Source organism: Oryza brachyantha, chromosome 8, assembly GCF_000231095.2.
Source record: "Oryza brachyantha chromosome 8, ObraRS2, whole genome shotgun sequence".
Taxonomy (NCBI): Eukaryota; Viridiplantae; Streptophyta; class Magnoliopsida; order Poales; family Poaceae; genus Oryza; species Oryza brachyantha.
In genome coordinates, this window is record NC_023170.2 from 3448308 (window position 1) to 3475741 (window position 27434).

The 27434-nt window shown below is 40.9% G+C and overlaps 5 protein-coding genes across 6 annotated transcripts; 3 read left to right on the forward strand and 2 right to left on the reverse strand.

The window, feature by feature from the left end:
• On the forward strand, positions 1-2229 carry LOC102716618 (ribosome production factor 2 homolog). The gene is made up of 6 exons (XM_040526777.1): positions 1-170; positions 302-505; positions 958-1203; positions 1291-1527; positions 1676-1741; positions 1832-2229. Exons 1-6 carry the CDS (start codon positions 102-104, stop codon positions 1937-1939), a joined length of 930 nt encoding a protein of 309 aa, XP_040382711.1. The 5' UTR covers positions 1-101; the 3' UTR covers positions 1940-2229.
• Positions 2230-4470: 2241 nt separating this feature from the next.
• Positions 4471-8132, forward strand: LOC102716895. Its single transcript, XM_015840031.2, has 3 exons — positions 4471-4893; positions 5977-6102; positions 6183-8132. The coding sequence occupies exons 1-3, from the start codon at positions 4576-4578 to the stop codon at positions 7755-7757; spliced, it is 2019 nt and encodes a 672-aa protein (XP_015695517.2). The 5' UTR covers positions 4471-4575; the 3' UTR covers positions 7758-8132.
• A 332-nt stretch (positions 8133-8464) lies between these two features.
• LOC102712559 (cysteine-rich PDZ-binding protein) lies at positions 8465-10324 on the reverse strand. Its single transcript, XM_006659133.3, has 4 exons — positions 10265-10324; positions 9999-10116; positions 8892-8983; positions 8465-8683 (listed from the first exon to the last, which is right to left on the reverse strand). The coding sequence occupies exons 1-4, from the start codon at positions 10278-10280 to the stop codon at positions 8619-8621; spliced, it is 291 nt and encodes a 96-aa protein (XP_006659196.1). The 5' UTR covers positions 10281-10324; the 3' UTR covers positions 8465-8618.
• Positions 10325-13891: 3567 nt separating this feature from the next.
• Positions 13892-15994, forward strand: LOC102712836 (protein PIN-LIKES 2). Of its 2 annotated transcripts, none has more exons than XM_015840233.2 (2): positions 13892-14064; positions 14223-15994. In XM_015840233.2, the coding sequence occupies exon 2, from the start codon at positions 14252-14254 to the stop codon at positions 15617-15619; it is 1368 nt and encodes a 455-aa protein (XP_015695719.1). In that variant the 5' UTR covers positions 13892-14064; positions 14223-14251; the 3' UTR covers positions 15620-15994. The 2 variants fall into 2 exon arrangements, with proteins under 2 accessions (XP_015695719.1, XP_006659197.1); XM_006659134.3 differs by having other exon boundaries at positions 14226-15994.
• Positions 15995-18682: 2688 nt separating this feature from the next.
• Positions 18683-25991, reverse strand: LOC102713107 (putative aconitate hydratase, cytoplasmic). The gene is made up of 20 exons (XM_015840498.1): positions 25694-25991; positions 24464-24568; positions 23628-23788; positions 23460-23552; positions 23086-23271; positions 22843-23004; positions 22416-22560; positions 22187-22329; positions 21830-21886; positions 21665-21744; positions 21494-21569; positions 21217-21402; positions 21062-21129; positions 20845-20963; positions 20632-20753; positions 20396-20494; positions 19781-20260; positions 19591-19689; positions 19262-19504; positions 18683-19179 (listed from the first exon to the last, which is right to left on the reverse strand). Exons 1-20 carry the CDS (start codon positions 25974-25976, stop codon positions 19105-19107), a joined length of 2982 nt encoding a protein of 993 aa, XP_015695984.1. The 5' UTR covers positions 25977-25991; the 3' UTR covers positions 18683-19104.
• Positions 25992-27434: the final 1443 nt, after the last annotated feature.

Here is a 27434-nt window from a genome sequence, read left to right on the forward strand (position 1 = left end):
CCCGCTCTTCTTCCCCACGCAGCGCCATCTCCCCCTCCCTCCCGCCCGCCGCGCCGCCGCTCCTCCTCCTCCTCCGATCGACCGGACCGGCGGCGGAGAAGATGGTCGCGATCAGGGTGCCCAGGAGCCAGCGCGCCAAGAGGGCGCTCCTCAAGCACGCGCCCAAGCTCGTAAGCTGCCTCTCTCTCTCTCTCTCTCTCTCTCTCTCTCTCTCTCTCTCTCGCTCGCTCGCCGTGAGGTGAGCTTCGGGGTCCGAGTTTTCCTCTCTGATGATGATGATGATGGGCCATCGCGCCGCCAGGTTGAGACCGGGAAGAAGACGCTCATCCTCCACGGGACCAAGACCAGCGCCGTGCTGAACTCGGTCCTCGCGAATCTGTTCCACCTGAAGCGCGACAATGCCGTCAAGTTCTCCAAGAAGAACGACAACATCAGGCCGTTCGAGAGCGGCGGCGAGACCTCCCTCGAGTTCTTCTCCCTCAAGACGGACTGCAGCCTTCTAGTGGTAAAAAAGAGCAAAGCTCACTTGTTTTTGATAGTAGGTTGCTATTGGTGTAGTGCAATGTATCATCCTTCAATGTTTTAGTGAGTTTTTGATAGTGTGGAGGAGAAGTAGAGCAACACTCAATGAGCTACTATGAACTTGGCCTTGCCTATTGAAGTCCTGTTTAGGCAGTTCAGTGGGCTGCCACCTTGTTTCTGTGAGCACGGTTTCCGAGCTATTGAATGGTGCAGTCTTGCAAAGAATTTTTATATAGAAGTTTTTTAGAAAAGAAAATCAAATAAATCATGCGCTAATGACTAGTCTCGTTTTGTGTGCGGCCAAAGCGCTGAAACCGGCCAGCTGAAACAAACATGGGATACTTTGTTCATTTTTCTTGAAGTGTGGCGGTAACCAGATGATGTATGTTTCTTCACCATTTTGACTGTAGTTCTTTTTTTTTTTTTTGGTTCCAGTATGGTTCTCACTCAAAGAAGAGGCCCAACAATCTTGTTCTGGGAAGGACTTATGATCACCACATATATGACCTTGTTGAAGTAGGAGTTGAGAACTTCAAATCAATTGAATCATATGTGTATGATAAGAAACTGGCACCTAAACTTGGCTCAAAGCCTTTCTTTGCCTTCATTGGGGAGCACTTTGAAAGTGTTGAAGAGCTGAAGCATTTGAAGGAAGTACTGCTTGATCTTTTCAGAGGAGAGGTTTGCATTTTTCTTTTAATTTAGGTTTGCATGCAGGGAACAGATAATCTGTTTTGCTTCATCATGACCTGTTTGTTATTGATACAGGTGGTAGAGAATCTGAACCTTGCTGGTGTAGATAGGGTATTTGTTTGCACAGCAATCTCCCCTACTACTGTCTACATGATGCACTGTGCTCTCCGTCTAAAACGGTCAGGCACATCTATTCCTAGAATGGAGCTGGTTGAAGTTGGGCCTTCAATGGACTTAGTAGTTAGGAGGCACCGACTTCCAGTTGAAAGTCTGAAGAAAGAAGCAATGAAGACCGCTGATCATGCTAAGAAGGTAAACCCAATTGATAACTGTCTTTTGACCTTTGGTGCTATTAGCAGTTGTGGTATCAAAAAAATGCACATGTCCTTGTATTCTTGCTAAAAATCCTTAAATCACTAATTCAATATGGTACTCACAATTGTCATGAACATTTTTACAGATGAAAAATGTCAGCAAGGATCCAGTGCATGGCAAGCTGGGCAAGGTCTACATTCCAGACCAGCAGGTAAGTGTTTGTTTTGTTTTTGCTGCAATTGTAAAGGTTGAACCTGCTTTTTGACATGCTAAGCTGATTCATGATCTTTGACTATTTAAGATTGCAAAGATGAGTTTATCAAACGACGTCAAGGGGTTGAAGAGGGAACGCCGTGAAGCCAAGCAAAACAAGGACCACTCAAAGAAGCAAAAGATAAATCCTGAGTGAAGAAGCTGAAGATGTATTTTTTGTTGGGAACCATCAGGGTGGGTTAAAGGATTTTATGCCTGTAACTGGTTGGGCTGTTGTGTTTACCAAGTGAAAGTTACCTTGCGCTAGATTGAGTGGTAAATAGTTAATGAAGAACCATCCTGTAGGCTTTACCCTTATGGCTTCCACAACAATATTAACCATGCTAGTCTGCGTGAAATTTTGAGCAGCTATATGTTCTGAGAATTTTGTTTTTCAATTCTGGTTCTAGCTATCTGTAACGGTCGGTGAATTCTCTCATCTACGTGTGAATTCCGTAACGAGTATGAAATATATGTAGATGCTTCCCAAATCGTCACCCTGAGGATTAAGATGTTTGGAGCTCTGGGGAAAATTGAATTCAAATTGCTCAACTTCCTAGAGTTCTTATCTTTGGGCTTGCCTCACCTAATAACCTGAGCTTCTGTTGGAAACTTGGAACCTAAATTGTTGGTGAGATGGTTCAATACAGTCTCACTGTATGCAATGATAGGTGGTTGTCACCAAGGGCTGATTCGAAATTGATGATTTTTTTAGTAGAGTAATTAAATTGATTTTTGTGAAAATCCTATGAAATTGCTACGTTTCAAGGAGCTCCTAATTGACGGCTTGAGATTCCAGGGCGCTCCTTACAATGTCGTTACAAAAGATACTCCTTCGGAATACAACTGCCTACGTTTCATTCCATAAAGTAAGATTTTGTATAATTATCTATATTGACGTGGATGCTAATATATATACATATACATAATTTATATGTATTGATTAATAGATAAATCTAGTCAAAAGTCTTATAAAATAAAACATAAAGAGTATCAAATAATCAAGGGATTTCTCTTTTTGGCTTCTCAAGAAAAAAAACAAAGGACATATTTATAGACAAAAAATAATTTATGAATATAACTTTTATATACACGTTTTTAACGATCTAAAAGCAAAGATCGAAAAACAAACTATTATAAACAATTGTAAATGTAAGATTGACAATTCAAATCTAGCCTATAGGTATAAGCATATGTAAAAAAAAATGTGTTTATGCTTACTCACATCTGTTACTAGTACACTTGGAGCGAGGGTTGCAAACGGTACGAAAAATTCCGACCGTACTTACTATTGTTTTCTTTTTTTTTTCGAAAATGGTAATGATGGCAATGTATTTTTCTAACTGTTTTGTCATAATTCTGTAGTGGGTTGGATATTTCCGAAAGCCCACAAAACTGCCGGCCACCCCAAGTTATCAAGAAAGGTTCTGAATGCCCAATAAATTCTCGGTCAGCCCATTAGTCCATTAAGGCCTTGTTTAGTCCCTAAATTTTTTTTCCAAAAACATCATATCAAATCTTTAGATACCTAAACACAACATTAAACATAGATAAACTAAAAAACTAATTTCACAGTTACGGAAGAAATCTTGAGACGAATCTTTTGAACCTAATTAGTGATTAGCCATAAGTGCTACAGTATCCACATGTGCTAATGATGGATTAATTATGCTCAAAAAATTCGTCTCGCGCTTTCTAACCAAAATATAAAATTTATTTTGTAATTAGACTACGTTTAATACTTTAAATATCTATCAAAAATTTGATGTGATATCTTTACAATTTTTTTTACAAACTAAACACCGCCTAACTGTCTGGCCCTAACTCCTCGTACCTCAGTAGTCAGCACTCGGCATAGGTGCACAGCTCCTGCTCTTCGTGCTGTTGCCAGTCACGCCGCCATGTGCTTCGCGCGGCGGTCGCGTTGACGCATCGCCGCCATGATAGTCCGTGCCCTGCGCCCTCGCGTCGTTGTTTGCCTGTGCTGCTCCACGCGTCGCGCGACCGCTGCACTGCGCCGCTCCCCGCTTCATTTTATCGGTTTTTTCGACATGCATTTTCCTTACCCACCAATATCGATATATCCGTTTTAGTGATACTGTTTTCAGAATTCCGACGACGCTAATATCGTTTCCATTTTCATCTCAGCTGTTCTGTTTTTATTTCTAACAAAAAAAAGAAAAAAGGAATGAGAGAGAAAGTTATTCGACCATTTTCAACCTTTTATAGGAAAGACTACTTACTAATGCAAAGACAAAAACTAATCTGCAACTTCGGAGGAAAATCAACGAGGAGTAATTGATGAGGATCGAAGAAAAAATAACCAATAAGGTGACGGAGTTAGGAAACGTAACGTTCTCTAATCTACATCAGCAATAATAACCTATTTTATTTGAGCATTTTCAAAGACCAACGTACTTCCTATGATAAATTAAATATAAGTTTATCTAAGAAAAAAAACTGCCCATTAAAAACCTATAAGTTTGATAGCACTTGAACTGACGTGGCGTCTTCAAAACAAGAAAAGAAAAGTTTAGATTGGAAATAGCCTAACACTCAGCGTAAAAACCTATGAGTATGTTATTACTACCAGTAATTTCGTGTACGCATTAAATGGGCCCATTCCTTACAATTCCCAAAAAAACCGCACCCCTTCCCTCCCTTCCCATTCCGCCCACCATATTCCTCCTCTCCACTCCCCACCACTCCGCCCCAACGGCTCCCTCCCATGTCGCCGCCGCCGCCGCCGCCGGAACCCTAGACCCTCCCACCCCAGCTCTGCTCCGCTCCACAATGCCGCGCCCCTCCTCGACGTCGCGCCCCGCCCCCGTCCGCCTCCGCCGCAGGCCGCTCAAAACTCCCCTCCTCGCCCCCGCCGCCGCCTCCTCCTCTTCCGCCGCTGCCACCCGCGGCGGGCCCGGCACTCCGCACCTGGGGTGGGGTTCGGCCGCGGGGGAAGGCGGGGAGGAGAAGAAGGCCGACGCGGCTGCCGGGGCCTCGGGCCGCTCCGTCAGGCGGCTCGCGGCGGCCGTGTGGCGGCTGCGGCCGGCGGAGGATGCCCCTCCCCCCGCCGCCGCCGCGCGCCGCGCCGCAGGTCATGTCGGCCTCGAGGTAATGCGTCCCGAATCCTAGCTAAGTTTTAGTCCGCATTTCGCTCGAATTCGCGGCAACCCCGCGTTCCAATTTGGGAGCCAAAGGTGGCGGTGGTGGATCGCGCCGTCTCGTGTACCACCGCGGGTAGCGTCCGTTCCTGCCCGTGGCGGCACGGCAGGGGCACGAGGCGTTTAGCCGTTGCTGCTACTACTGCAGCGTACGGCGCTTCCAGATCGAAGCACAGATCCCCCATTAATGGCGTCCTATCTCTCTCTCTCTTTTCTCTTCTCTCCGCTAGTAAGCATTTGGTGCTCCATCTTGATCGATCGTTGGGAGTGGCATTTATTGGGCGCCCTCGCCATGGGCGCGTTTCTTGTGAACTATGCTACTACTAGGTGTAATCTTTTGCTCATGTGATCCACCCATCACCCAACGCCCGCCAACGTGGGGACCGCGGCACTGGCATTGAATCTTCCGCGCGCAGAGCAATCAGTGTGTACTTGTGTACCCTGCTTGGTTCTTGATATGGAAGTAATCGGCCTGTCCCCTGCTGCTACTGTTGCTGCTGCTTCTATCCTTGCTGTGTCAGCTGCTTTGGTGTAAGAAGGCTGTGAGAATGTTTCTACTGCGGTTATAGCTGTCAGTTCTGTGCGCCTGGCATTTGGTTCCAAGAACAAACAAATGCGTGCTTTGTGTGAGCTTGGGTTCAGAAATGTCTGCTTATGTGGGACTGGGGTTTGGTGCTGATTTAAGTTGGAGGATACTGTGGTGTTTCATGGTGGAGGTGGACGATATGGCCAACCGAGGTGGTAGAACAGATAGAGTTTTATAGACATGGCTATCCAAGTATCCATCTTGGGTCATCTGTGCAACTGCTTTTTGGGGAGCTTTGCTTGATTTTGACGGAGCTACTGTAAAATGTATCTCCAAGAATGAGTACATCTGACTTTGGGTGCTGTGTGAATTTGTTGCTTACATAGTATCAACAGATTGAATCTTGCTTCTGGGAAGAGATGAAAATGAAAATAATGTTTAGTTCCTGCTTATTGATAATATGTTGTGTCTTATATTCACTTGTTTGTATTTACTTATATATGACAGCACATACCAAGACATCTACAAGTTCAACTACTCAGGAAGGATCATGTTGGTAATCGGTATGGCCTGAAGAATGAGATTTCAAGCCCCATTTCTGTCTTGGAACGACACAGTGGAGAGCTCCACAAGGTAATGCTAGAAACTGCTTGCATGAAACTTGCTGGTATTTCTGCTGTGTAGTAAGTTAATTGGTGGGTTTAATTGTGTAGGCCCAACTTCATCATGCTTCAGATGTATTTCCTACCACCTGTTTGGAGAATGCAACAAAGTGGGAGCTTGACGGCATAAAGGGGACAGAGTCAGATGATGCCTATGCGATTGCCAACCAACTAAATATCATTGATGAACAGAAGGGGGAAAATTATGTATCAACCCTCCAGGTGAAGCTTCAGCAGACACAGGATAGGGTGGGCAAGCTAGAAGCTGAGCGGCTTTCAGCCAAGAAACAACTAGACCACTTGTTCAAGAAACTAACAGAGGAGAAAGCTGCTTGGCGGAAGAGAGAGCACAAGAAGGTTCAAGCCATTGTTGAAGATATGAAGGCAGACCTCGAACATGAGAAGAAGAATCGGAAACAACTAGAGAAGATTAACTTAAAGCTTGTTGATGAGTTGAAGGAGGTTAAAATGGCAGCAAACAATCTGTTGCAGGAGTATGATAATGAGAGGAAGACACGTGAGCTCACTGAGGAGGTGTGCACCAAGTTGGTGAGGGAGTTAGAGGAACAAAAGGCCGAAATTGAAGCCTTGAAGCAAGAGTCTCTTAAATTGCGCACAGAGGTGGATGAGGATAGGAAGTTGCTGCAGATGGCTGAGGTGTGGCGTGAAGAGCGTGTGCAGATGAAACTTGTTGATGCTAAACTCACCCTAGAAGCCAAATATGCAGAGTTGACCAAACTGCAACAGGATGTTGAGGCAATCGTTGCCTCTTTCAGTGACGACAAGGGAGATGGTACCACAGTTCAAGTAGCAAAAAACATTGTACAGTCAATTGGATCAGCCAGGGAACAAGAGATTGAATTCAAGTATGATCCACCACCAGCATCGGATGATATATTATCCATCATTGAAGAGTTACGCCCTAGTGAAGAGCCTGCGACGAGGGAAACTGAACCATGCCATAAGCACAACTCTCCCTTACATGAATCAGAAAACCAGGAAGATTGCCCAATGGCTGATATATTCCTGGAAAACCCAACCAAAGTGTACTCAAATAAAAGCCCTTATAACGAGAGTGACATGGATGATTCCAGCAGCTGGGAAACCTTAAGCAATGAAGAGAGGCAGGGCTCAAGCACTTCAAGGAATGGAAGCGAACCTTCAGTCAACAAGATATGTGACAAAATTTCCTGGACCAGTGGAGATGATTCTGAGGCTGGGCGGCATGACACCCTGAGTGGTGAATTGATCGATGCCTACTTCGCAGACAGAAAACAATCCAAGAAGAAAGAGTCAGCCATATCAAAGCTCTTGAAGTCATCCCCTCTGAAAAGCTGTGAAATCTTCAAGAAAGATGTCGTGGAGATGATGAACGGGAGATCATCAAACGAAAGGTTGTCAAATGGCATGCATTCTTCAAACGAAGGCGCCAATCAAGATGTGGGACTCAGCTCACCAAGTATAGGGCAGTGGAGCTCTCCTGATTCGATGAACAGCCAACTCAACCGTGGGTTCAGAGGCTGCATGGAGATGGTTCAGAAGCAGAGCTTGAAGGCGAAGCTTCTAGAAGCTCGGATGGAGAGCCAGAAGATCCAGCTCCGCCATGTGCTCAACCAGAAAACTTAGAACTGCAAGAACGGAAGAGCGACAGGCTCTGCAACCCTGCAATTTACAGCAAGAAATAAGTCCAAGCACACGATTTACTCAGTTTCCTCCTGTGCATTGTAGCCTAGTCTCCTGTACCTTTTAGTATTTGTATTTCATAGAAATGAATAGCTAGCTGGTTGTGGCCTTGTATTGGTAGGCTGGCCTGGCCGTAGTTAGTTGATGCTGTGCCATTGTGGTACTACTGAATGCTGCTTGGATGGTTAACGCAGCAACATTGTACAAGCAGCATTTTTCAGACAAACTCTCCGAAGATTTGTAATCCAGATGACTCGCAAGTGTTTAAAGCTCTAAACTCAGATCGCCTTTGGTCTTTTGTAGTTAATTACGACATTCGGCACTTGATTTTGTGATATAGGAGTATTAGTTCTGAAACTTTTTTGAAACAAAAGTTGAATTAAATCAACACGCAAAATAGCCCAGGTAGGTTCAATTTTTTAACACACAGTTATGGGGAGGGGCCTATTTTGATTTTTTTTTAAAAAAAATATAATTTCAAACAGTTTCTAAAAAGTGATTTTTTTTTCTTTGAAACAGATAAATCGTATCCATCCAATGCAACCAAGATTTGAAATCAGTGCAAGCCATTGCACTAATTCGTTCCGCAGCAGTCTTCGCATCATACATTAGCAGAAAGCAGTCACACTTGTGTTGCTCAGAATTTCCAGAAGTTGGGAGTTTGGAGATTTCTAGAATGGTTAGCCAAGTACATAGTTCTTTGAACACAAACTATTTTTCAACAGCTAGATAGCAAGTACAATATTTCATACGTTTGAGCATTGAGAGATTACAAGGTTATCCTGGATAACACAGGACTTGGCATTACACATTGCTTTGCTTATACAGCTTCGTGTCCAGCACTTGCTTCCCGCACATCGCACATACACCTGAAACAAGTCAATATTATCGTAAGAAACTCAGAATCACAATTAGTAAATACAGGATATATGTCTCATAATACTGAGTCATGTGTCAGATAATATATTAACTTGGGGCCACAAGCATAAACATGTATAAATCAAGTAAAAAAAAATAGCAACGTTTTCGTAAGTCATGGCGTCAGGTAGGATGTTCCTGACCAAGTAAATTTCTTACCTTTTGAATATGCACAGGTGTGGCAGTACTTGGCGTCCTGGTGCACTTGTTGCTTGCAGATTATGCATTTCGTGTTTCCATATGGAGTCCACCTGATATTGAAAAGCAGTATATAGAATTAGGCCATATTCATAAAAAATATTACCTTTCGAGTATAATTTGAAACACCCAATAATTTTTCAGAACCCCTGAATATGGAATTGCTTCAGCTAAAATAGTGTGCAATAGAGGATTTCAGTTTTGGAAGGGGCTGGTATGCCTCCTAGCCAGTGCAGGCGTAAAATATGGTTTTCAATGGTTTGTTCGCCTTCTTTTAAAACGCTAACCAAAATAATACTATGAAAAATTCAAGATTACCTTGCTTAACAGAAAGATCAACAAAAGCTGACCGTCGCTACCTTTGCCATATCAATATGAGTTATACCTCTTCTCAATCTCCACACACCCTGATTCTTCATTCCTCTTTGCCACTACTCTATATTTTCTCTAAAATGCTCCATGGCTTTGATTGGTTATTTTCCATTTTGCTATGTTTAAGTAAATGCCACTATTTATAAGCATTATGACTGTGAATACTGGTAGCCTGGTTGGTGTTAAAGAAAACAGTAGAAAGAAAAATTTGCACCATATAAAGTATCGGCAGTCTGGCTTGAGGGAGAACTGACTCTATAGCACGTTATAGGACATGATTTCTAAAAACTTCATTTGGGTGTTCCGAGTTTCTGACAGATATATGTTTTCTACGGAAAACTTGTGATGGACCTCATTCCGATCCTCCTTCTATAGCTATCGCTTGAATCACATCCATGATCTAACCATCCCCTTGTTAATAAAATTGAAATTGCGCCTACCCTAATCCAATTTAGGAACCAAGGGCGTATAAGATTAGGCCAGAAGAAACAATCTTCACCAATTTCTAACCTAATCCATCATTCAACCTTTTGAGGATTTGCACCACCAAATCAAATCGATTCACACCGACCACTACTACGAACCGGAACAGAATGGATCAATAAATAATCTCTTTTCGCTTAGAATTATCAAGAAGTAATCGCGTGATTAGCTTAGATCAGAGGAACGGAGAGTAGAGGGGGACGCGGGCCCGACCTGTTCTTCTTGGAGAGGAGCTTGTTCTCGTTGATCTTGCGGCCGCCGCTCTCGTAGGTGTTGCTGGCCCCCTCCTTCCACTTGTCCGGCACGATCACCTTCCCCAGCTTCTTCTCGCCTGCATCACGCCCAGCCCGCTCAGCGCGCAAGAAAACCAAAATCTAGGGCATGTTCTTCCCCCAAAGAAAAAACACGGAGAGAAAATCTGGCGAAACGGACGAAATTAAGCGCGTAGGTTAGCCGATCCGGGGGGTAGGGATCCTTACACTTGGTGCACACCATCGCCGCCGCCGAGGAGAGAGAAGAGCAGTGTTCTTCGCGATGGGAGAGGAGAGAGAGAGAGAGGAAGAGGAGGAGGCGAGGCGAGGCGGTGCGGTGCGGGTTCGGGTCTCGACGCGGCTGGACCCGATTGTTAACGGGTCCGATTATTTCTGTGATCAATTAATCTTCGGATTGTTCGTTAGTGAATCGTCGTTCTTTTTCGGCTTACCCCTCCGGTTTTTTTAATTTTAATTGAAGTATTTGACTTTTGAATATACATTTGATTATTTGTTTTATTTAAAAATTATATAATTTTTGATTATTTTGGTATGGTTTAATTTATTACTAATGTAACTTCAAGTATCTTATATATTTAAAAAAATTAAATAAGACGAATGGTCAAACGTAAATTGAAAAGTCAATTGTGTTAATTAAAAAAATAGAGATAATGTGTACGTGTTGTATAAAATCACATAAATTTTAACACGTGGCATATAACTCTGGATATTATGGTTGTATGGTTTGGAAAAACCACACACACTTAACCCATTACTTTTTGATCCACTGATCACGGTTGCTAATTACTGTTCCTATGTGTTCTTCTGTATGCTTTACAATTACAAAATGTATTAGCACCTACGAAACTGAAAAAATATGTTCTAGAAAAGTATTTATAGAAAATTTTCACTCAAAATACGAGCTTGAGAAACATACCCAAAAAAAAAACTCACGTGCAAATAGAAACCCAAAATCCAGAACAGAACCTCATCTTTACCTCTATCTCATACAAACTCCGTGCCAAAATAAACGAATTTCTAAGTTTTTGATAGAATTTTTAACTCTTCGTCTTATTTAAAAATTTTTTATAATTAATAGTTTTATTGTTACTCTATGATAAAACATGAATGCTACTTTACATATAATTAATTTTTTGATTTTTTTAATAAATTTTTCAAATAAGACGAATGGTCAAACACTAAATCTAGAAAACCTAGAAATTGTCTAGTGTGTGCATGCCAATATAAGATAAAATAACAAGAATATCCTCTACTTTCTCCAATTCCTAAAAAGGATTTTGAAACTCTAGAGTATTTGTTCCTTTTTGTCAAACATCAATGAAATAATTGCCTGAAACACAGATTCTTTACGGAACAGATATATATGTTAAAAGAATAAAATCGTGTTAGGACAGAGAGAGTACTTTCTAAAGCCCCATTCTAAACTACCTAACTAGATTAGCTACATCATTCGAAATTTGTTAGCACACTTTTCTTCTATATAGAAGTTTAATTAAAAAATCAAATAAATCTACTTTGTATTTTTTAATATTTAATTATCTAATTATATTTCCCGTTTTACATTAGGCTAATCAGATAGTTCTAACCTCAGAAAAGGATGCGCACTAAGCTTCTAAACATTATAGTAATTTTTAAAAATATTATTAGTATTTACTATTAGAAAACTCTTTCAACTTAACTTTTACCTTTTTAATATTTTGTTATCTCGTACACTCAAATTGTTGTTATAAAGGTTCCTCAGCAATCGAGAAATCCATAAAAGAAATTTAATCTAGAAAAGAACGTGACCTCTAACGAATGTATTTAGATGGAGTACCAAGTTTTCTCCCCAAGACATTGCATCGAATCTTTGAACACTTAAATAGAATATTAAATATAGACAAAACAAAAAACTAATTATATTAATTATATAGTTATGAAAGAAATCGTGAAACGAATCTTTTAAGTCTAATTAGTCTATGATTAGTTATAAGTGCTACATTTACCACATGTGCTAATGATGGATTAATTAGACTCAAAAGATTCGTCTTACGGTTTTCAGGCAAACTATGAAATTTGTTTTTTCATTCGTATCCAAAAGTCTCTTCTATTATCCAATCAAATGTCCAATATGATACCTAATTTTTTTTTTTAACTAAACGGGCCTGTCACCCCTTTTGCTGTGTGTGTTCTTCTAACCTCAAACGGTTTTGGCCGGATTGAAACGTCGCAGGCCAAAAGTGGCAAATGAAATACAACACGTTCGTCCTCTACTCCGCCAAAATTCTGTAGCACGAGGCCCATAGCAGCACGATGTCAAGTAAATCTTTTCCCTTCTCCTTACGTCAGTAAATCAAAACTTAAACTTTTAATCTTAAATTTAAAATTAATTTACAAGTTTTTATCAAAGTTTATTTTCTTGTATTGACTTTTAAATCACTAAAAATAAGTGTATAAAAGTATTATTTATAACTTATTCTTTTATTTATAAATATGCATCATGCAACAGAAACTTGGTCGATTCGTGAAGCAGCAGCACGAGCAACCTTCCACTCTCATCGAATTTGCATCAAACAACAGCATCGGCGTTATCAGATTGTGGCATGGTCTGACGCGACAACAGCTAGTACCGATGTCAAGTGCTACCTCCGTTTCATAAAATATTTGAGTTTTTTTTTGCTTACGATGTTTGACCATTTATATTATTAAAAAAATTATGAAAATATTATTTTTTTTATCAGTGACTTACTTTATTATCAAAAGAACTTTAAATACAACTTATCATTTTTTATAGAGGAAAGTGCACCAGCGATCACTAAACTAGTTTGTATATTTGTACTAAATTTTTGAATAAGACGAATAATTAAACGTTGCAACTAAAAAAATTAAACATTATGAAATGAAGGTAGTAGCAGTAACAAGTCCATCATCTCTCTCCTAGTTATCTTCAAATACACCAGCAAATAAATACAACATCCGTCACAAAATAAGATCATTTATATTCATTCTAGCTTCTCTCAACATAATTTTATTTCTAAGTAATCCTTATATTGGAGTTTATTAAAAAATATATAAATATATTAGGAATAGATAAAGTAGAAAATAATTATATTAAGATTTCATTTCTATACCGCTTGTGTGCTATGCTACTATTCATCGATACAATACCACATCTGAGTTGCAAAGGATTTTACCAAGATTAAAGAATTTTGGTTGGACGGAGACGAGAATGGGTAATTTGTTTTATATTCTATTCACTTGCCAAGTTGCCATGTCCTCAGCCACGTTGGACAAATCTGAGCTAAACCATTTGGAGCAGGGAACATGTGGGTCAAGCGTCTCAAATAAATAAATAGTTGAGCGATGTAAATTGTCTTGCTTTGTATGTCTCATAAAAACTAGACAAAACTTTATTTTGTTATTTATGTGTCTAATATTTGAGATAGTAAATCGAAGTTAACTTTAATGGCTTAATTTTTTTATGCATTGCTCACGAAGGAATCCATGCCTCAATCTTTCATCTTAAATAATATTTAAATAAATTTCATGATTCTGAAAAAATATTTAAATAAATTTCTTGATTTAACATCGATCACGAGAGACGTATAGCTAACCTCACAATCATAAGCATCATGACTTTAATACAGACAGAGACATATATGAATCACATCAAATGTACCTTATTTTATAAGAACCACAAAAATTATTATCAGAACCAAAAACGAAAAAAACACACCAATAATCATCTTACTGATTTAGACTGAAACAGATATTTTTTTTAGAAGTGTAAGTAATTTTCAGATGACAAAAGAAAGGATCTGACAGAAAAAAGATAATTACCCAAATGCCCCTTTCCCCTTCGTTTCTCTCTCCCCTTCCCTCCCATAGCCGTCGATGGCGTCGTCCTCATCTCCTCTCCTCACTGTGATCCCGATCTGCTGAGCCGACGAGCAAGCTCTAATTTCAAAAAAGAAAGAAATTTCGATTCCCGGCTTCGCCCGCGCCGATCTCCCGCGACATCCTCGCCGGTGAGCATCCAGCCTCTACCTCATCTCTCTCTATCCACGCAGTTTTCTTTCTTTTCTTCCCTGAAATTTTCATTAACCCTAGAATCTCTTCTGGATCTGGCTTAATCTGCTTTAATAACCTTAAGGGAGACTAAAAACAGTTTCTTTTTTGTTCCCAGTAGAGAAGCATCCAGCTTTAGTGGCGGGAATGGATTGGGTGTCCGTGAAGGCGAACCCGCAGCAGGTGAGCGTCCATGGCGACTGGGTGTCGGCCGTCATGCCGCTGATGAAGCTGCTGTGCTTGACGGTCATCGGGCTGGTGCTCGCCAACCGCAGGATTCAGATCATCCCCAAGGCCACCTTCAAGCTTCTGAGCAAGCTCGTGTTCGCGCTGTTCCTCCCCTGCATGATCTTCGTCCACCTCGGCCCGTCCGTCACCATCCAGAATGTGCTGGACTGGTGGTTCATCCCGGTCAACGTGCTCATCAGCACCGCCGTCGGGTGCATTCTTGGGTACATTGTGGCGCTGATCTGCCGCCCCCCGCCACAGTTCTTCAGGTTCACGGTGATCATGACCGGATTTGGCAACACCGGTAACCTCCCGATCGCGATAATTGGGTCGGTATGCCATACTACAGATCACCCGTTTGGCCGCGGATGCGACCGCAAGGGTATTGCCTATGTCTCGTTTGCTCAGTGGGTTGCTGTTATTCTTGTCTACACCTTTGTGTACCATATGATGGAGCCACCAATGCAATTCTATGAGATAGTAGGCGAGGGTGCCGAGATTGAGGAAGAGCCTGAACAGACCAGCAGCTTCAGTAGACCTCTTCTTCAGGAAGCAGAGTGGCCAGGAATGGCTGATAAAGAAACGGAGCACTCGAAGACACCCTTCATTGCTCGGATTTTCATGAGTATTTCAGGCTCTTCACAGAATACATTCCCTGATATTGATTTTTGTGCAGAAGAGGGCACTTCTGGTGCTGGGCCTAGCAGTCCAAAGTCACTTAGGTGTTTGGCAGAGCCGAAAGTAGTAAGGAGGATCAGGGTCGTGGCTGAGAAGACTCCGATTCAGCATGTTCTTCAGCCACCAACCATCGCTTCCTTGCTCGCCATTATCATCGGCATGGTTCCTCTATTCAAAGACTTCGTGTTTGGGGCTGATGCACCGCTTTCATTCTTTACGGATAGTTTGGAGATTCTAGCTGCAGCGGTTGTACCCTCGGTGATGCTAATTCTTGGGGGCATGCTTGCAGAAGGACCAAATGAGAATGCCTTGGGTATCCGGACCATCATTGGCATAACTGTGGCAAGGCTTCTGATTCTCCCATGCATTGGCATAGGTGTTGTGCTGCTGGCAGATCGGTTGCATCTACTTGTTGAGGATGACCACATGTACCGCTTTGTGCTTGCGCTGCAGTACTCCACCCCTAGCGCCATCCTGCTCGGCGCAATCGCGAGCCTGAGAGGCTATGCTGTCAAGGAAGCATCGGCGCTCCTATTCTGGCAGCACGTCTGTGCAGTGCTATCTCTTTCCATCTACCTGGTTGTATATTTCAGGTTGCTGACCTTCTGAAAGAGATGTGGCCTGCCTTCCAAACTTGTAGTATATCATTCATCTTGCGAAGCGATTGCTAGGGGCACCGGTGCTTGAATTGATTTTTCAACCACGTCTCCTTATGGTCAAATGTATTTAGAGTATTTATAATTTGTTAGTGAGTCATCCATCCTTCAGTTACATGTAGAACTTGAGAACACGAGATATGTTGTTGCTGTTAATTGCAGTCAATATTACACTTTCTGTTCACCTGTGCATTTCTTGATCCGATTGTGGCATTACACCTGTTGCTCAGAAGTCAGAAGTTGTACAATTGCATTACAAGTCAATATATTGTAAATTCATGCTTGAATATTAGGGGGATGTTTAGTTGGTGAAATGAAAATTTTTGCGTGTCACATCAGACGTTTGACCGGATTTCGAAAGGGGTTTTTGGACAAGAATAAAAAAATGAACTTCACGGCTGGCATGAAGACGAATCTTTTGAGCCTAATTAATCCGTCATTAGCGCATGTGGGTTACTGTAGCACTTATAGCTAATCATGTACTAATTAGGCTTAAAAGATTCGTCTCACGATTTCTCACATAACTATACAATTAGTTTTCGATTTATGTTTAATACTCTATTTAGATGTCCAATAATTTGATGTGATGTTTTGGATGAAAATTTTTTAGAACTAAACGGGGCCTTAGTTGCCGGTGATAGATTTGAACGGCATTCGACAGTAGTTTTTTCACTCGCTCAGCATGTTCTAATGCCCAGAAATGCATGTATGTGCTCGTTGTGACCCTTTTCTCTTGAGATGATGAAATACATCATTTCCTTTTTGTTCAAGGTTTTTATGGTGTTTACAAGTAAAAACGATGCAGATTCGGTCTTGCTCGTGATATATTCAGCACAACATTTTCTTGATATATTCAGCACGATATTTCTTTTACCAGAAGATTTTTTTTTCCCCTGGCTTGGAGTGCTGGGCTTTGATCACAAAAGCCATGTCGTTATCGTTGCGCCGTTGTTTCAGTGAATTATCCAAGACAAAGCAATACCAATCACGTTTTTTACTCGCACTTTTGTGTGTATCGGCATGCCAATGCCGAGAGCATGAACAATGTTTGAGATGCCAAATTTACTGAGAAAGTGGGTCCGGCTTCTGTTGTAAAACAGAGTAGATAACACAATCAGCCATGCAAGCTGTAAAATTTATTTATTTAGTTAAATTAGAGTGAATCAAATATTATCTATAAATCGAGTCGCCTATATTCCCACCCGTGAGAAGCACTTAATAGTGCAGTCAGTGGCAGAGGCGCATAGTGGCCAGGTATGGCACTCGCCGTAACTTGCTGAGCCCATCGAATATTGCTTTCTTTTTCTGTATAATTAATTACTAATAAATATCAATAGTTATCCAATGTAAACTATTTTAATCTTTGGTTGTTCTGTTCATCCACACTTCTATATGTTTTTGTTCCTCTTTTAGCAATTAGGAACGCTGATACTCCTAGACTAACAATCATTGCACGTAAAAAAAAGACAATAATCACTATTAATTAGATCTTCATTACACTAACAAATACCAATTATTATCCTCATTTTCATAAGCATTTTTAACATACTTATCTTTATAGTACTAAAAACTACCAACTTGTTATATAAATTAATTTAAACCCACGTATTAAATTGTATATGTACATATTGTACTCTCTCAATTTTGTTAAAATTGGCTATAATTTTGGGCAACCAGCGAAGAGGTGTCACATGATGGTAGTGGATAAGAAAGCATTTGACCATACCTCATTTGTAGTCGGTCCTCTCCCACTGAGTGTAGTGACTGAGGTGTATAGTTTTAACTAGGTAAAAAAACCAGTGGCTTCCGTGATTATCGTAGCGAGAAACCACCCAGAACCACGATAACCATGTTCCGCCGGACGACATCTTTAGAGCTCGTCGTGGTGAGGTAAACCCTGGTTTTAACCTGGCGAGCTCTCATGTCCAATCCTCAGCATGCTCATACTTTCTACATTTCTCCTTAAAAAATCGACACTTCTTAGTTGTCTAGACAATGCCCACCCCAACCAGACATCGTTTTGTTCTCCTAAGCATGAACATGATGTTTAGATCAGATCAGAGAGGCTAAAGACCATGTTAGCCCATCTTCTTAATTAAATCTGTACTATTACTACACATGGCTATGTAAGCTGAAAATGCAAGGTGGGAGGCTGGTCTCAAGGGACATTCATTTTGGTCAGGGCACTGATAATACCAGATGGATTCACATCACTACCGTACCAGATGGATTTACATCACTACCATTAGCATCAGGACTTCACAGATAAAATATTGTTAATGGTCGATCCTGCAAGAGCCCATTATTAATGCCATGGCCCATGAGAACTGTCTTTTTATCGTATACGTCTAAGGTCTGACTTTTTGCAAGTATGAGATGGTGTACAAGCCATTTACCCAAATACTCCTTTATTGTCTTTTTCGCTTTGGCTTTTAAATCCATGTTTAACCATTGGTTTTATTTAAAATTTATGCATAAATATATAAAATTACAAGTCATTCTTAAAGTTTGTTTAGTAATAAATCAAATTATAAAAAATAATTAATAATTATATAAATTTTTGAATAAAACAAACGGTTAAATATAAATTCAAAAGTCAACGGCATCAAATAGAGAGAGAGAGTGTATTATTAAGGTTGGATTAAAAGATATTTCTACTATCTTCAATGATTATGTTTTGAATTTTGAATAGTTTACATTCTTCAAGCTGGAGAATCATTAGTACGAATGAATATTTATATTCTTCATAGAGCAGAAACTGATTATAGCCATTAGTCCTAGAGTCCTATCATCGCAATTGAATTTTGCAATTCAATGTAATTTTCACTATTTCAAAAAATAAATTAACTTCTCCCCCCGCGAATCCGTGCCTAAGTGCCGAATTTTCGCAACACCCATGGCATTCTTGATCGCGGCAATAGCCATTCATCCGCTGCTAAAGAATGTGAAAGCCGGCTTGGCGTTCGACTGGACAATAACAAGACGAAAATGGCAGAAAAAAGCAACAAGAAATCCATAACACGGACAGTTTATCAGAAAGACTAAACAAGATGAGGAAAGTATATCACAAAGCTGGTCGCACCAAATCATGTACACCTCGTCACCTTCCCCTGCCTATGAACACAGGCACCAAACTAACTCAATCCACACCAATAAAGAGGACCTGTTCTGAGCACAAGCTAGGGTTTCAACATCACTACTAACCAAACAGCAGACAAAATTGTTTGTTCCTCAACAGAGCTCACACCAGCTCTCCAGGTGTGAGAGGTGTTGTGCTTCCTTGTCTCCTGCAGCTTTATTTTCGGTTTTTATTTTATACGGTGAATAAAGGATGGCTGAAGGTTGCCGGTGAACTCTCAACTTTGGTGCAAGCAGATCAGAAGGGGGAGGGGAGCCTGCAATGTTTTTCGTCATGGTTGAAATGCCGTTCCCGTTCTCCTAGTTCTGCGATCCTGCGAGGTTACGGATGACATATGGGAGGATGCCTCCATGGTTGAAGTATGCCAGCTCCACCTGCAGCACAACAAAGGGCATGCTATGTTTAAGCAAACCAATTGAGAGGACCTAACCAGCAAAATATTTCAAAACTATGTACCTCTGTGTCAAAGCGAAGGGTGCAAGTGAAGGATTTCCCGTTGTCGGTTGTGACAGTCACGTCCTGCCCAGGGCGTATCTCGCTGATGTTGGTTGGGAGGTCAATGGTGTACCGCTCGTGTCCAGTAAGGCCAAGTGAGTCGGCGTCCTCGCCAGCCTTGAAGCAGAGAGGAATGATTCCCATTCCCACCAGGTTGCTTCGGTGGATACGCTCAAAGCTCTTAGCGATCACAGCTTTAACACCCTGAAAACAGCATGTACTTATTAATAATGCTTATGCTTTCTCAAACATGAGTAGCAAAACAAGATGAATCTAGAGATGGGAGTTACCAGGAGCATTGGTCCCTTGGCAGCCCAGTCACGAGAACTGCCACTTCCATACTCAGCACCAGCAAGAACAATAGTGTCATGACCCTCGGACTTGTATTTCTGCATTTACCAGACAACCAAGGACATTAGTCGGTAAGATTAATAACAATGAATAAACAGGCATCACAACATCTACAAACTAGTAACATACCATGGCAGCATCAAATACATAAAGCTTCTCCCCTGTGGGAACATGAATAGTCTTGGGTCCAACTTCTCCATTTAAAAACTTGTTCACAATTCTGATGTTCGCAAATGTTCCTCTTGCCATTACTTCATCATTACCACGACGGCTACCATATGAATTGAAGTCCTTCCGGTCCACACCACGCTCAAGCAAGTACTTGGCAGCAGGGCTGTCTTTGTGAATACTACCTGCCGGTGAAATATGATCTGTGGTAATGCTGTCCCCGAAGTTCAGTAAGCAGTAGGCATTCTTCACGCCATGGGAGCCAGGTGGGGACATGGTCATGTCCTTAAAGTATGGAGGCTCGTGGATGTAAGTGGAATTTGGATCCCATGAATAGAGAGATGCTTCGGGCACAGTCAGCTGATTCCACATTGGGTTGCCTTTTGTAATAGCCTCATATGTACTTTTGAACATATCAGGCAATACGCTAGATTGGACCACCTGTCGAGTAGCATTTTATTGCCAATAATTAAGTGAGACTTGAGAGATAAAGATCCCCAATAAACATATGGGATGAAAGCCACACTTACAGATAGAAATCTGAAACATATTAAAATAAAAATACAGAACACGTACTTGTGCAATTTCTTCAGTTGAGGGCCATAAGTCCTTGAAGAAGACTTCTTTACCATCCTTTCCTACTCCAATCGGCTCTTTCTCAAAATCAATGTCGACCTGTACAAGTTTTAATGTTAGGCTGCCAGGCTCCATGAAACAAAAGCAAAGATGAACACATTTTTAATATCATGCCAACCCTTCCAACAGAATCGTGTTAATGGAGCATCAAGCAGGAGAACACAACAAAGACTTACGGTGCCAGCAAGTGCATATGCAACCACAAGAGGTGGTGAAGCAAGGTAATTAGCCCGGGTCAATGGGTGCACACGACCCTCAAAGTTACGGTTGCCTGACAAAACAGCAGCAGCAACAACATCTACAAAAAAAATTAAAGCACAAGCTAGACATACAGAAACATACTGTCTTATTGCAGCTAAATACACTGTTTTCATAAAATCTAGATGTACCATTTTCTGCAATGGCAGCTGATACAGATTCATCTAGATCACCAGAGTTGCCAATGCAAGTGGTGCAACCATATCCAACAACATGGAAGCCTTGCTTGTTTAAGTACTCTTGAAGACCACTGCATACAGAAATTACCATGTTTGGTTGAGATTGGTCCAGATATGACAACACGGTAACTCCATCTTTAACTAAAATTATTCAATGACAAGAAGGTACCTCTGTAGTAAGTATTTAGTGACCACCCCAGATCCAGGGGCAAGGCTTGTCTTTACCCATGGTTTCACCTGAAGAGAAATGTTGTTGCAGAGTCAATAGAGAGCAGTCAAAAGCAAGCAATGTAACATCCTGTGAAAACATCACAAAAATCAAACCTCAAGACCCAGTTCACAGGCTTTCTTTGCCACAAGACCAGCACCAAGCATAACACTAGGATTTGATGTGTTTGTGCAGCTAGTGATTGCTGCTATAACAACACTTCCATGTTTGATTTCAGCAGGTTGTCCATGGAAGTCAAATTTCACAACTTTATCTTGTTGTTCCTTTGGCACAGCAAAACCCTGATATTTTGTGTGTATTTTGTTAGTAAGTCAGAATATCCGATACAGAACTGTAGTGCAAAAAATGCATCCTACAAAACTCAGTACTTACCTTGAAACCGACTTTGTTATCCAGGCAAGAATGCCAGTCAGATTTCATTTCCTTCAAAGGGACACGATCATGAGGCCTGCAAGTTAAAATGTCAAACAGCTAAACATTATGCATCTCCCCATTAGCTGAACAATGTCCAACAAGAACATAATCAAGACCATACAATCATACCTCTTTGGGCCTGAAATGCAAGGTTCCACCTCATTAAGATCTAACTGAAGATATGAAGAGTAAATTCGTTCTGTTTGAGGCTGCCATCATAAATTCAAAAAAGGGTGTATTCCATTTAACAAATACTTAAATTCAAGTGCTATAAGAACAAATGAAAAGGCATACCTCGTCGTAGTCTACAAACATCTTGTTAGCTCGTAGATATGCTTCAATCATTGCCACCTAAATTAAAAAGGCAAGATTTAGTTTACAGAATGTTGAGCAGGTGAATGCATCAGCATACAATGTTTTAAAAATAAAATAAACCATTATGTGTGTAAACAATACAATACTAGGGGTGTTAAAAGACCCCTGCAAGGCCAAACTAGGGAATATCACATAGTTTCTTTTACCAGCAAACAATGAGTGCACATCGCAGGATTATTATGTTTTTGCCGAAATTTCAATTCAATCTCCTATTTCATGCTTTTATCTACCTAAGAAATAGAATAGTGAAAAGAATTTGCAGATAACAAAACATACAGTTTCATCACTTCGGCCAGTCAATTTGAGATAATCTAATGTCACATGATCTACAGGGAAGAAACCCATGGTGGCTCCATATTCTGGTGACATGTTTGCGATTGTGGCCCTGTCAGCCAAAGAAAGCTTTCCCATGCCTTCACCTGAATATAAGACAGTGAAAAGGTGCAATATCAACAAAATGTGACAAATCAACGCAACTTTGTCCCTTTATAACATGAATACTGACCATAGAATTCAACAAATTTGCCAACAACGCCGTGCTTCCTGAGCATTTGGGTGACAGTAAGAACTAGGTCGGTAGCAGTGACACCACTCTGTAACTTTCCAGTCAACTTGAACCCAACAACACCAGGCAAAACCATGCTCATCGGCTGTATAAAATAATAATAATAAAGTGGTTAACTGGAGATACATCAAATGGTGATCAAACAATACATAAAGAGTAGAAAAAGATTGCCACACTTTTAAATATGCTAGTTCCACATATGTCCATCTTATAGTGAATTGACTGAAGGAAATAGCACTGAATTTTCAACTATTGGGAAAGATTAAAGAAAAATAGTTATGATCCTTATAAACTACCATTATTACATTTCTTCTTCAGTGCAAGATTTTAATAAATATCATAAAGATGAGGCTCCACTGAGATTTACCTGACCAAGCATTGTGGCCTCAGCTTCGATGCCACCAACTCCCCAACCAGCCACACCCAAACCATCAATCATAGTGGTGTGTGAATCGGTACCAACCACACTGTCAGGATACATAATGCCATTTGTGTTGAAAACAACTCGACCAAGATACTCAAGATTGACCTGAAATGTGAACACAGATGAACAGTTGTCCAGATAAAAAAACAAGATCAATACAAAATTTCCTTTGATCCAGAGCATTACCTGGTGCACAATACCAGAACCGGGGGGGACAACCAGCATATTGTGGAAAGCAGTAGAACCCCATTTAAGGAAACCAAATCTTTCGTTGTTGCGCTTAAATTCCAGCTCCATGTTTGATTGCACTGCATTTGGTGACCTTGCAACATCCACCTGCACTGAGTGGTCAATAACAAGATCCACTGGAACCTGCAGTCCAAATGAGAACATGGAATTTTAGAGAGTGAAAAGGTTTGCCAAAGAGGATAGAGCGATGTCGTCAGATGTATTAGGGCCTATGTTCTGGCCAACGAGAAAATGTTCTTCAGTGAAAACTGAAGATGGCCCAAACAAACTGATGGAAAATTACAACTAACAACAAGAAATGATATATGTACCAGTGGATTGATCTTGTTGGCATCACTGCCCAACTTGGCCATCGCATCACGCATAGCTGCAAGATCTACTACAGCTGGAACTCCAGTGAAATCCTAGAGAGTAACACCAATCATAAGCAAATAGGCATTTAGAAACAGAGAAAATCATGTGATGTTTCAGTTCCAAACCTGAAGAAGAACTCGTGCTGGCTTGAAAGGTATCTCAGCCAGCTTGGGAGATGTATTCTCCCAATCAATAATTTTCTCAACATCATTTGGAGTGACTTGGAAGTTATCACAGTTACGGATAGCTGACTCTAGAAGAATACGGATAGAATAGGGCAGCTTATCTGATACAAAGGAGAATCATTGTTAGTTAACAACAATGCCAAATTAAATGTGTCGACGTAATGTTACAAACTATAGAATTGCAGCTGCTAGAACACATACAGAACCCCCCATCTTTCCGATTATGCATATGTTTATCAGTCAACTTAAATTTAGAGTTGATTTTTGGGCTTTTTCATCGTAGTTTTACTTTCCAGCCTTTACTTTCATATCATTAAGAACACGTATATAAATATTTTACCCACAAATTATTTTTAAATTGTTAATAAGCTGTTTCGCTTATGATTAATATAAGTGAAAAATGGGGCTCGGAGAGTACTTGTACAGGTCTAAGTGGATCATACATGGAAACACGGTAGATAGCATTAGACATGATCCCATGCAAAATCAACTCCCAAGGCAAAATTTAATGTGAAAATCTAGCTTTCTAGTGATAAAACATTAGATTGCTTTATTTTTAAAAAAAACATGGAGAGCTTAAGTAGTGCAAAAACAATATTGCAGGTCAACCATCTATTTCAATGGAACTGATTGGGTGCATGGTTGTCTTTACAATAAGGAATACAAGAACCATGCTGCCTCAGCAGGCACAGCCCAGACAAGAATTTAAAATGTAATATAAAGACAATGAAAGGAGGACAAAATTAAAAGCTTCAAGAGCAAGCAGAGCAATTTACCAATCCTTGGATCGTTTAGTGCAGGAAGGCTATAGAATTTCCCATATTCACCACCCCCAGGCTTAGGGAGAGTGGTCAAAATATTCTTGAAGGGATGCTCAGCAGCTGTAGGCAAAGGCAAGCAATAAGATTAACTATTAGCACAATGAGAAGCTAACGCATAAAGAAAGCATTACATTCTTGCTAAAGCTGAATTTGCATAGCACAAGTCACTTAAAGGTCAAGGAGAATTAATAGTTAAAACAGAAAAGTCTACAGAGTCAACAGGGTGCGTCAGTGGTCTTAACTTAATAGTGACCTGCTTATTACTCACGCTCTGGAGTCTGGAACACTAAACGAAAGAATATGGGCAACCAGATACCGTAGTTTGGCGTGAGCGATATAAATTCTTGTGGAATGGACAGCACATTGTACACGACCAATGTACTAAACTGACGCCTTCTGTACTAGTGGCTCCACTCAGGGTCCAAAAATGCATATATATACGATATAGAGCTTCCAAAGCGCACCCATTCTTCTAAGTTAACGGCTCAGCAAATAAAACAAGGGGGCCAGAATTCAATCACCATCAACTACCAGGAGAAACTTTCAACAAAAGAAAAAAAAATCTTCTAGAGGAAAAGGGGGTCAGTAACCAACTGGGAGCATAAGATGAATTCTTCCAGCTCCTAGTAATTAGGGGTCAAATCTGAACATCAAACTCAGCATCCTTCGAGCCTGAAGCATGAAGATTTAAGGCTGGAAATGGAATCGTTCCACCCAAAAGACAGAGGAATCTATTCATTCCGATCCCTAAACCCCTACTCCCCTAGCCGCTAAAAGTCCAACCGAACCACTTGTAAAGAGATCCTTGCGCCGCTCCAAAACGAGATCGCTTTGAATTGTTAAAGTCGAATCTGCAGATGCAAGCGCAACTACACGCACAAAGCCAATCCAATGGATCGGCCCCCGATCGCTCGCCGCCGCCACCGCCATCGCGCCATCAGCTTAAACCGCCCAAACGCATCGCACCACGCACCGAATCCAAATATATATATATATATATATATCCGAATTGCGAAACAAAGGAAACAGCTCCAAATTTTGTAGATGCATCTCGAAATCCAAACGAGAGCGAGAGCAGTAGCTGCGCAGAGGCGTCATTAGAATTTAAAATCTCACGTGACCACCACCACCGCCGCCCGCACCCAGACGGCAGCACGCACACGCCTCCAATCCCACTCGCCTCACCTGCGGTGGCGGCCATCCTGCGCTGGAACCGCTCGACGGCAGGCGCGACGGCCCCGATCTGCGCCCTGGCGCCTCCCACCGACGACGAGGCGACTCTCCCGGACCACCACCCACCACCACCCGCAGCGCGTGCCGCCCACGCGCCGGCGCACGGTCGCGAGAGCGCGCGGGTCCTGGAGAGGAGGAGGCGGGACGGCGCGGAGGAGGGAGACGGAGACGAAGACGGGAGGGATCTGAGGAGGAGGAGGCGGGCGGAGGGGGAGGAGGCGGCCGCTTTATACATGGGGCGGCGACGCGAGGTCTCGCGGGGCAAGTGGGGGTGGTGGGGTGGGGAGCCGGCGGAGGAGGACGGGGTTGGTGAGACACTCACACGACGATGAATGGTTCTCTCTCTTTTTTTTTGGATTGGGAATTGGAAACTTTGGGAAATTCATTCAGGAGAGGAAAATGGACGACATTGTTGTTGCCTGGGTCGGGTTAGGGAATTAACCATGGTTAAGGTTAGGGCAGTTACAATTAGGCTAGGCTAGTATCAAATGCATGTTTTATAGGTGTCATGTGTCACATCACAAAAATACTGACTTGACAAAGTCATTAAATAAGGGAGCTTTATGAAATAAGAGAGAAGTTTCATCCCCATAAAACTTATCCGGCTCAGTTACCTAGTTTACAGTCTTGGTAACTATGTCATAAAACACTTTATGTATTGAGACTGACCTTAGATGCTAGACAGTGTAGTGTCATTTTTATTTTATGACGAAAGAGCGTCGGTCCTGTCGACCGTAAGATAGATATATTTATCCACGCATATATTAGGACTGATACTTTTATTCGATATAGGTTTCAAAAATAAAGTAAAAATATTTTGTTGATCATATATAGATACTATGACTATTCTACGGCCCGAGTTTGTTGGTTGGTTAAAGAAACCAGTATAAACAAACCAGCAACATATTAGTATATAATTAATTAATTATTACCTATAGAAAATTTAAAATAGATTGATATGATTTTAGAAAATAAATTTCTATAGATTTTTTTTTGCAAAATGACGTACCGTTTAGTAGCTTGGAAGCGCAAAAACAAGGGAAAATATGTTAGTAACATGGACTGCCGAACGTGATTATCATTAAGATACATATTCATGTTACACGTCATTTTTCATTTCTGTTTATGCTCATAAACTAAATTTTGAAAATTGTTAATCTTAAATTTAAAGTTAACTTTAGAATTTTTTTATCGAAGTTTATTTTTCAGCCTTGTCTTTAGATCTCTAAGGATACATATATAAAATTTTAATTATATATTATTTTTTATCTATAAATATATTATTTGGTTTTTACACTGAAAAGTCAAACAATCATCATGGACTATGGGTGTTGGGTGGTTGGCAATTGGGGTCACATGCGGGGTTTAGGTTTGGTTTTTAGACAGTTGGCTGGTGAGTTATTCAGATTTATTTTCGAACCTAATTTTTGTTTTAAAATCAAACTTCACCTAATTTTATTTAGACATGTCAATCTTTTGGCCATATACACCGCTATTGTTTTACTTGTGCTTATGTATATAAGCTAAAATTTAAATTCAACCTTATATTTAGAGTTGATTTTATGTTTTTTCAATGATAGTTTATTTTATCGTCTTGGATTTTAGATTGCTAAGAACACGTATATAAATGTTTTATTCACAAACTAATTTTCTTTTATCAATATGTTATTTGGCGTACACTCTCATAGTCTGA

Bases quoted from the DNA above. Each gene is read 5' to 3' on its own strand.
- LOC102716618 (XM_040526777.1), top strand. From the start codon at position 102: ATGGTCGCGATCAGGGTGCCCAGGAGCCAGCGCGCCAAGAGGGCGCTC. The intron at 506-957 runs GTAAAAAAGAGC...TTTTGGTTCCAG, and splicing joins CGGACTGCAGCCTTCTAGTG to TATGGTTCTCACTCAAAGAA. The intron at 1,204-1,290 runs GTTTGCATTTTT...TTATTGATACAG, and splicing joins TTGATCTTTTCAGAGGAGAG to GTGGTAGAGAATCTGAACCT.
- LOC102716895 (XM_015840031.2), top strand. From the start codon at position 4,576: ATGCCGCGCCCCTCCTCGACGTCGCGCCCCGCCCCCGTCCGCCTCCGC. The intron at 4,894-5,976 runs GTAATGCGTCCC...TATATATGACAG, and splicing joins CAGGTCATGTCGGCCTCGAG to CACATACCAAGACATCTACA. The intron at 6,103-6,182 runs GTAATGCTAGAA...TTAATTGTGTAG, and splicing joins ACAGTGGAGAGCTCCACAAG to GCCCAACTTCATCATGCTTC.
- LOC102712559 (XM_006659133.3), bottom strand. The intron at 8,984-9,998 runs GTCGGGCCCGCG...TTTCAATATCAG, and splicing joins CTCCTCTCCAAGAAGAACAG to GTGGACTCCATATGGAAACA. The intron at 8,684-8,891 runs GTAAGAAATTTA...GACTTGTTTCAG, and splicing joins CACCTGTGCATATTCAAAAG to GTGTATGTGCGATGTGCGGG.
- LOC102712836 (XM_015840233.2), top strand. From the start codon at position 14,252: ATGGATTGGGTGTCCGTGAAGGCGAACCCGCAGCAGGTGAGCGTCCAT.
- LOC102713107 (XM_015840498.1), bottom strand. From the start codon at position 25,976: ATGTATAAAGCGGCCGCCTCCTCCCCCTCCGCCCGCCTCCTCCTCCTC. The intron at 23,789-24,463 runs GTAAATTGCTCT...CCTTTGTATCAG, and splicing joins ACTAAACGATCCAAGGATTG to ATAAGCTGCCCTATTCTATC. The intron at 20,964-21,061 runs GTACCTTCTTGT...TTCTGTATGCAG, and splicing joins ACTAAATACTTACTACAGAG to TGGTCTTCAAGAGTACTTAA.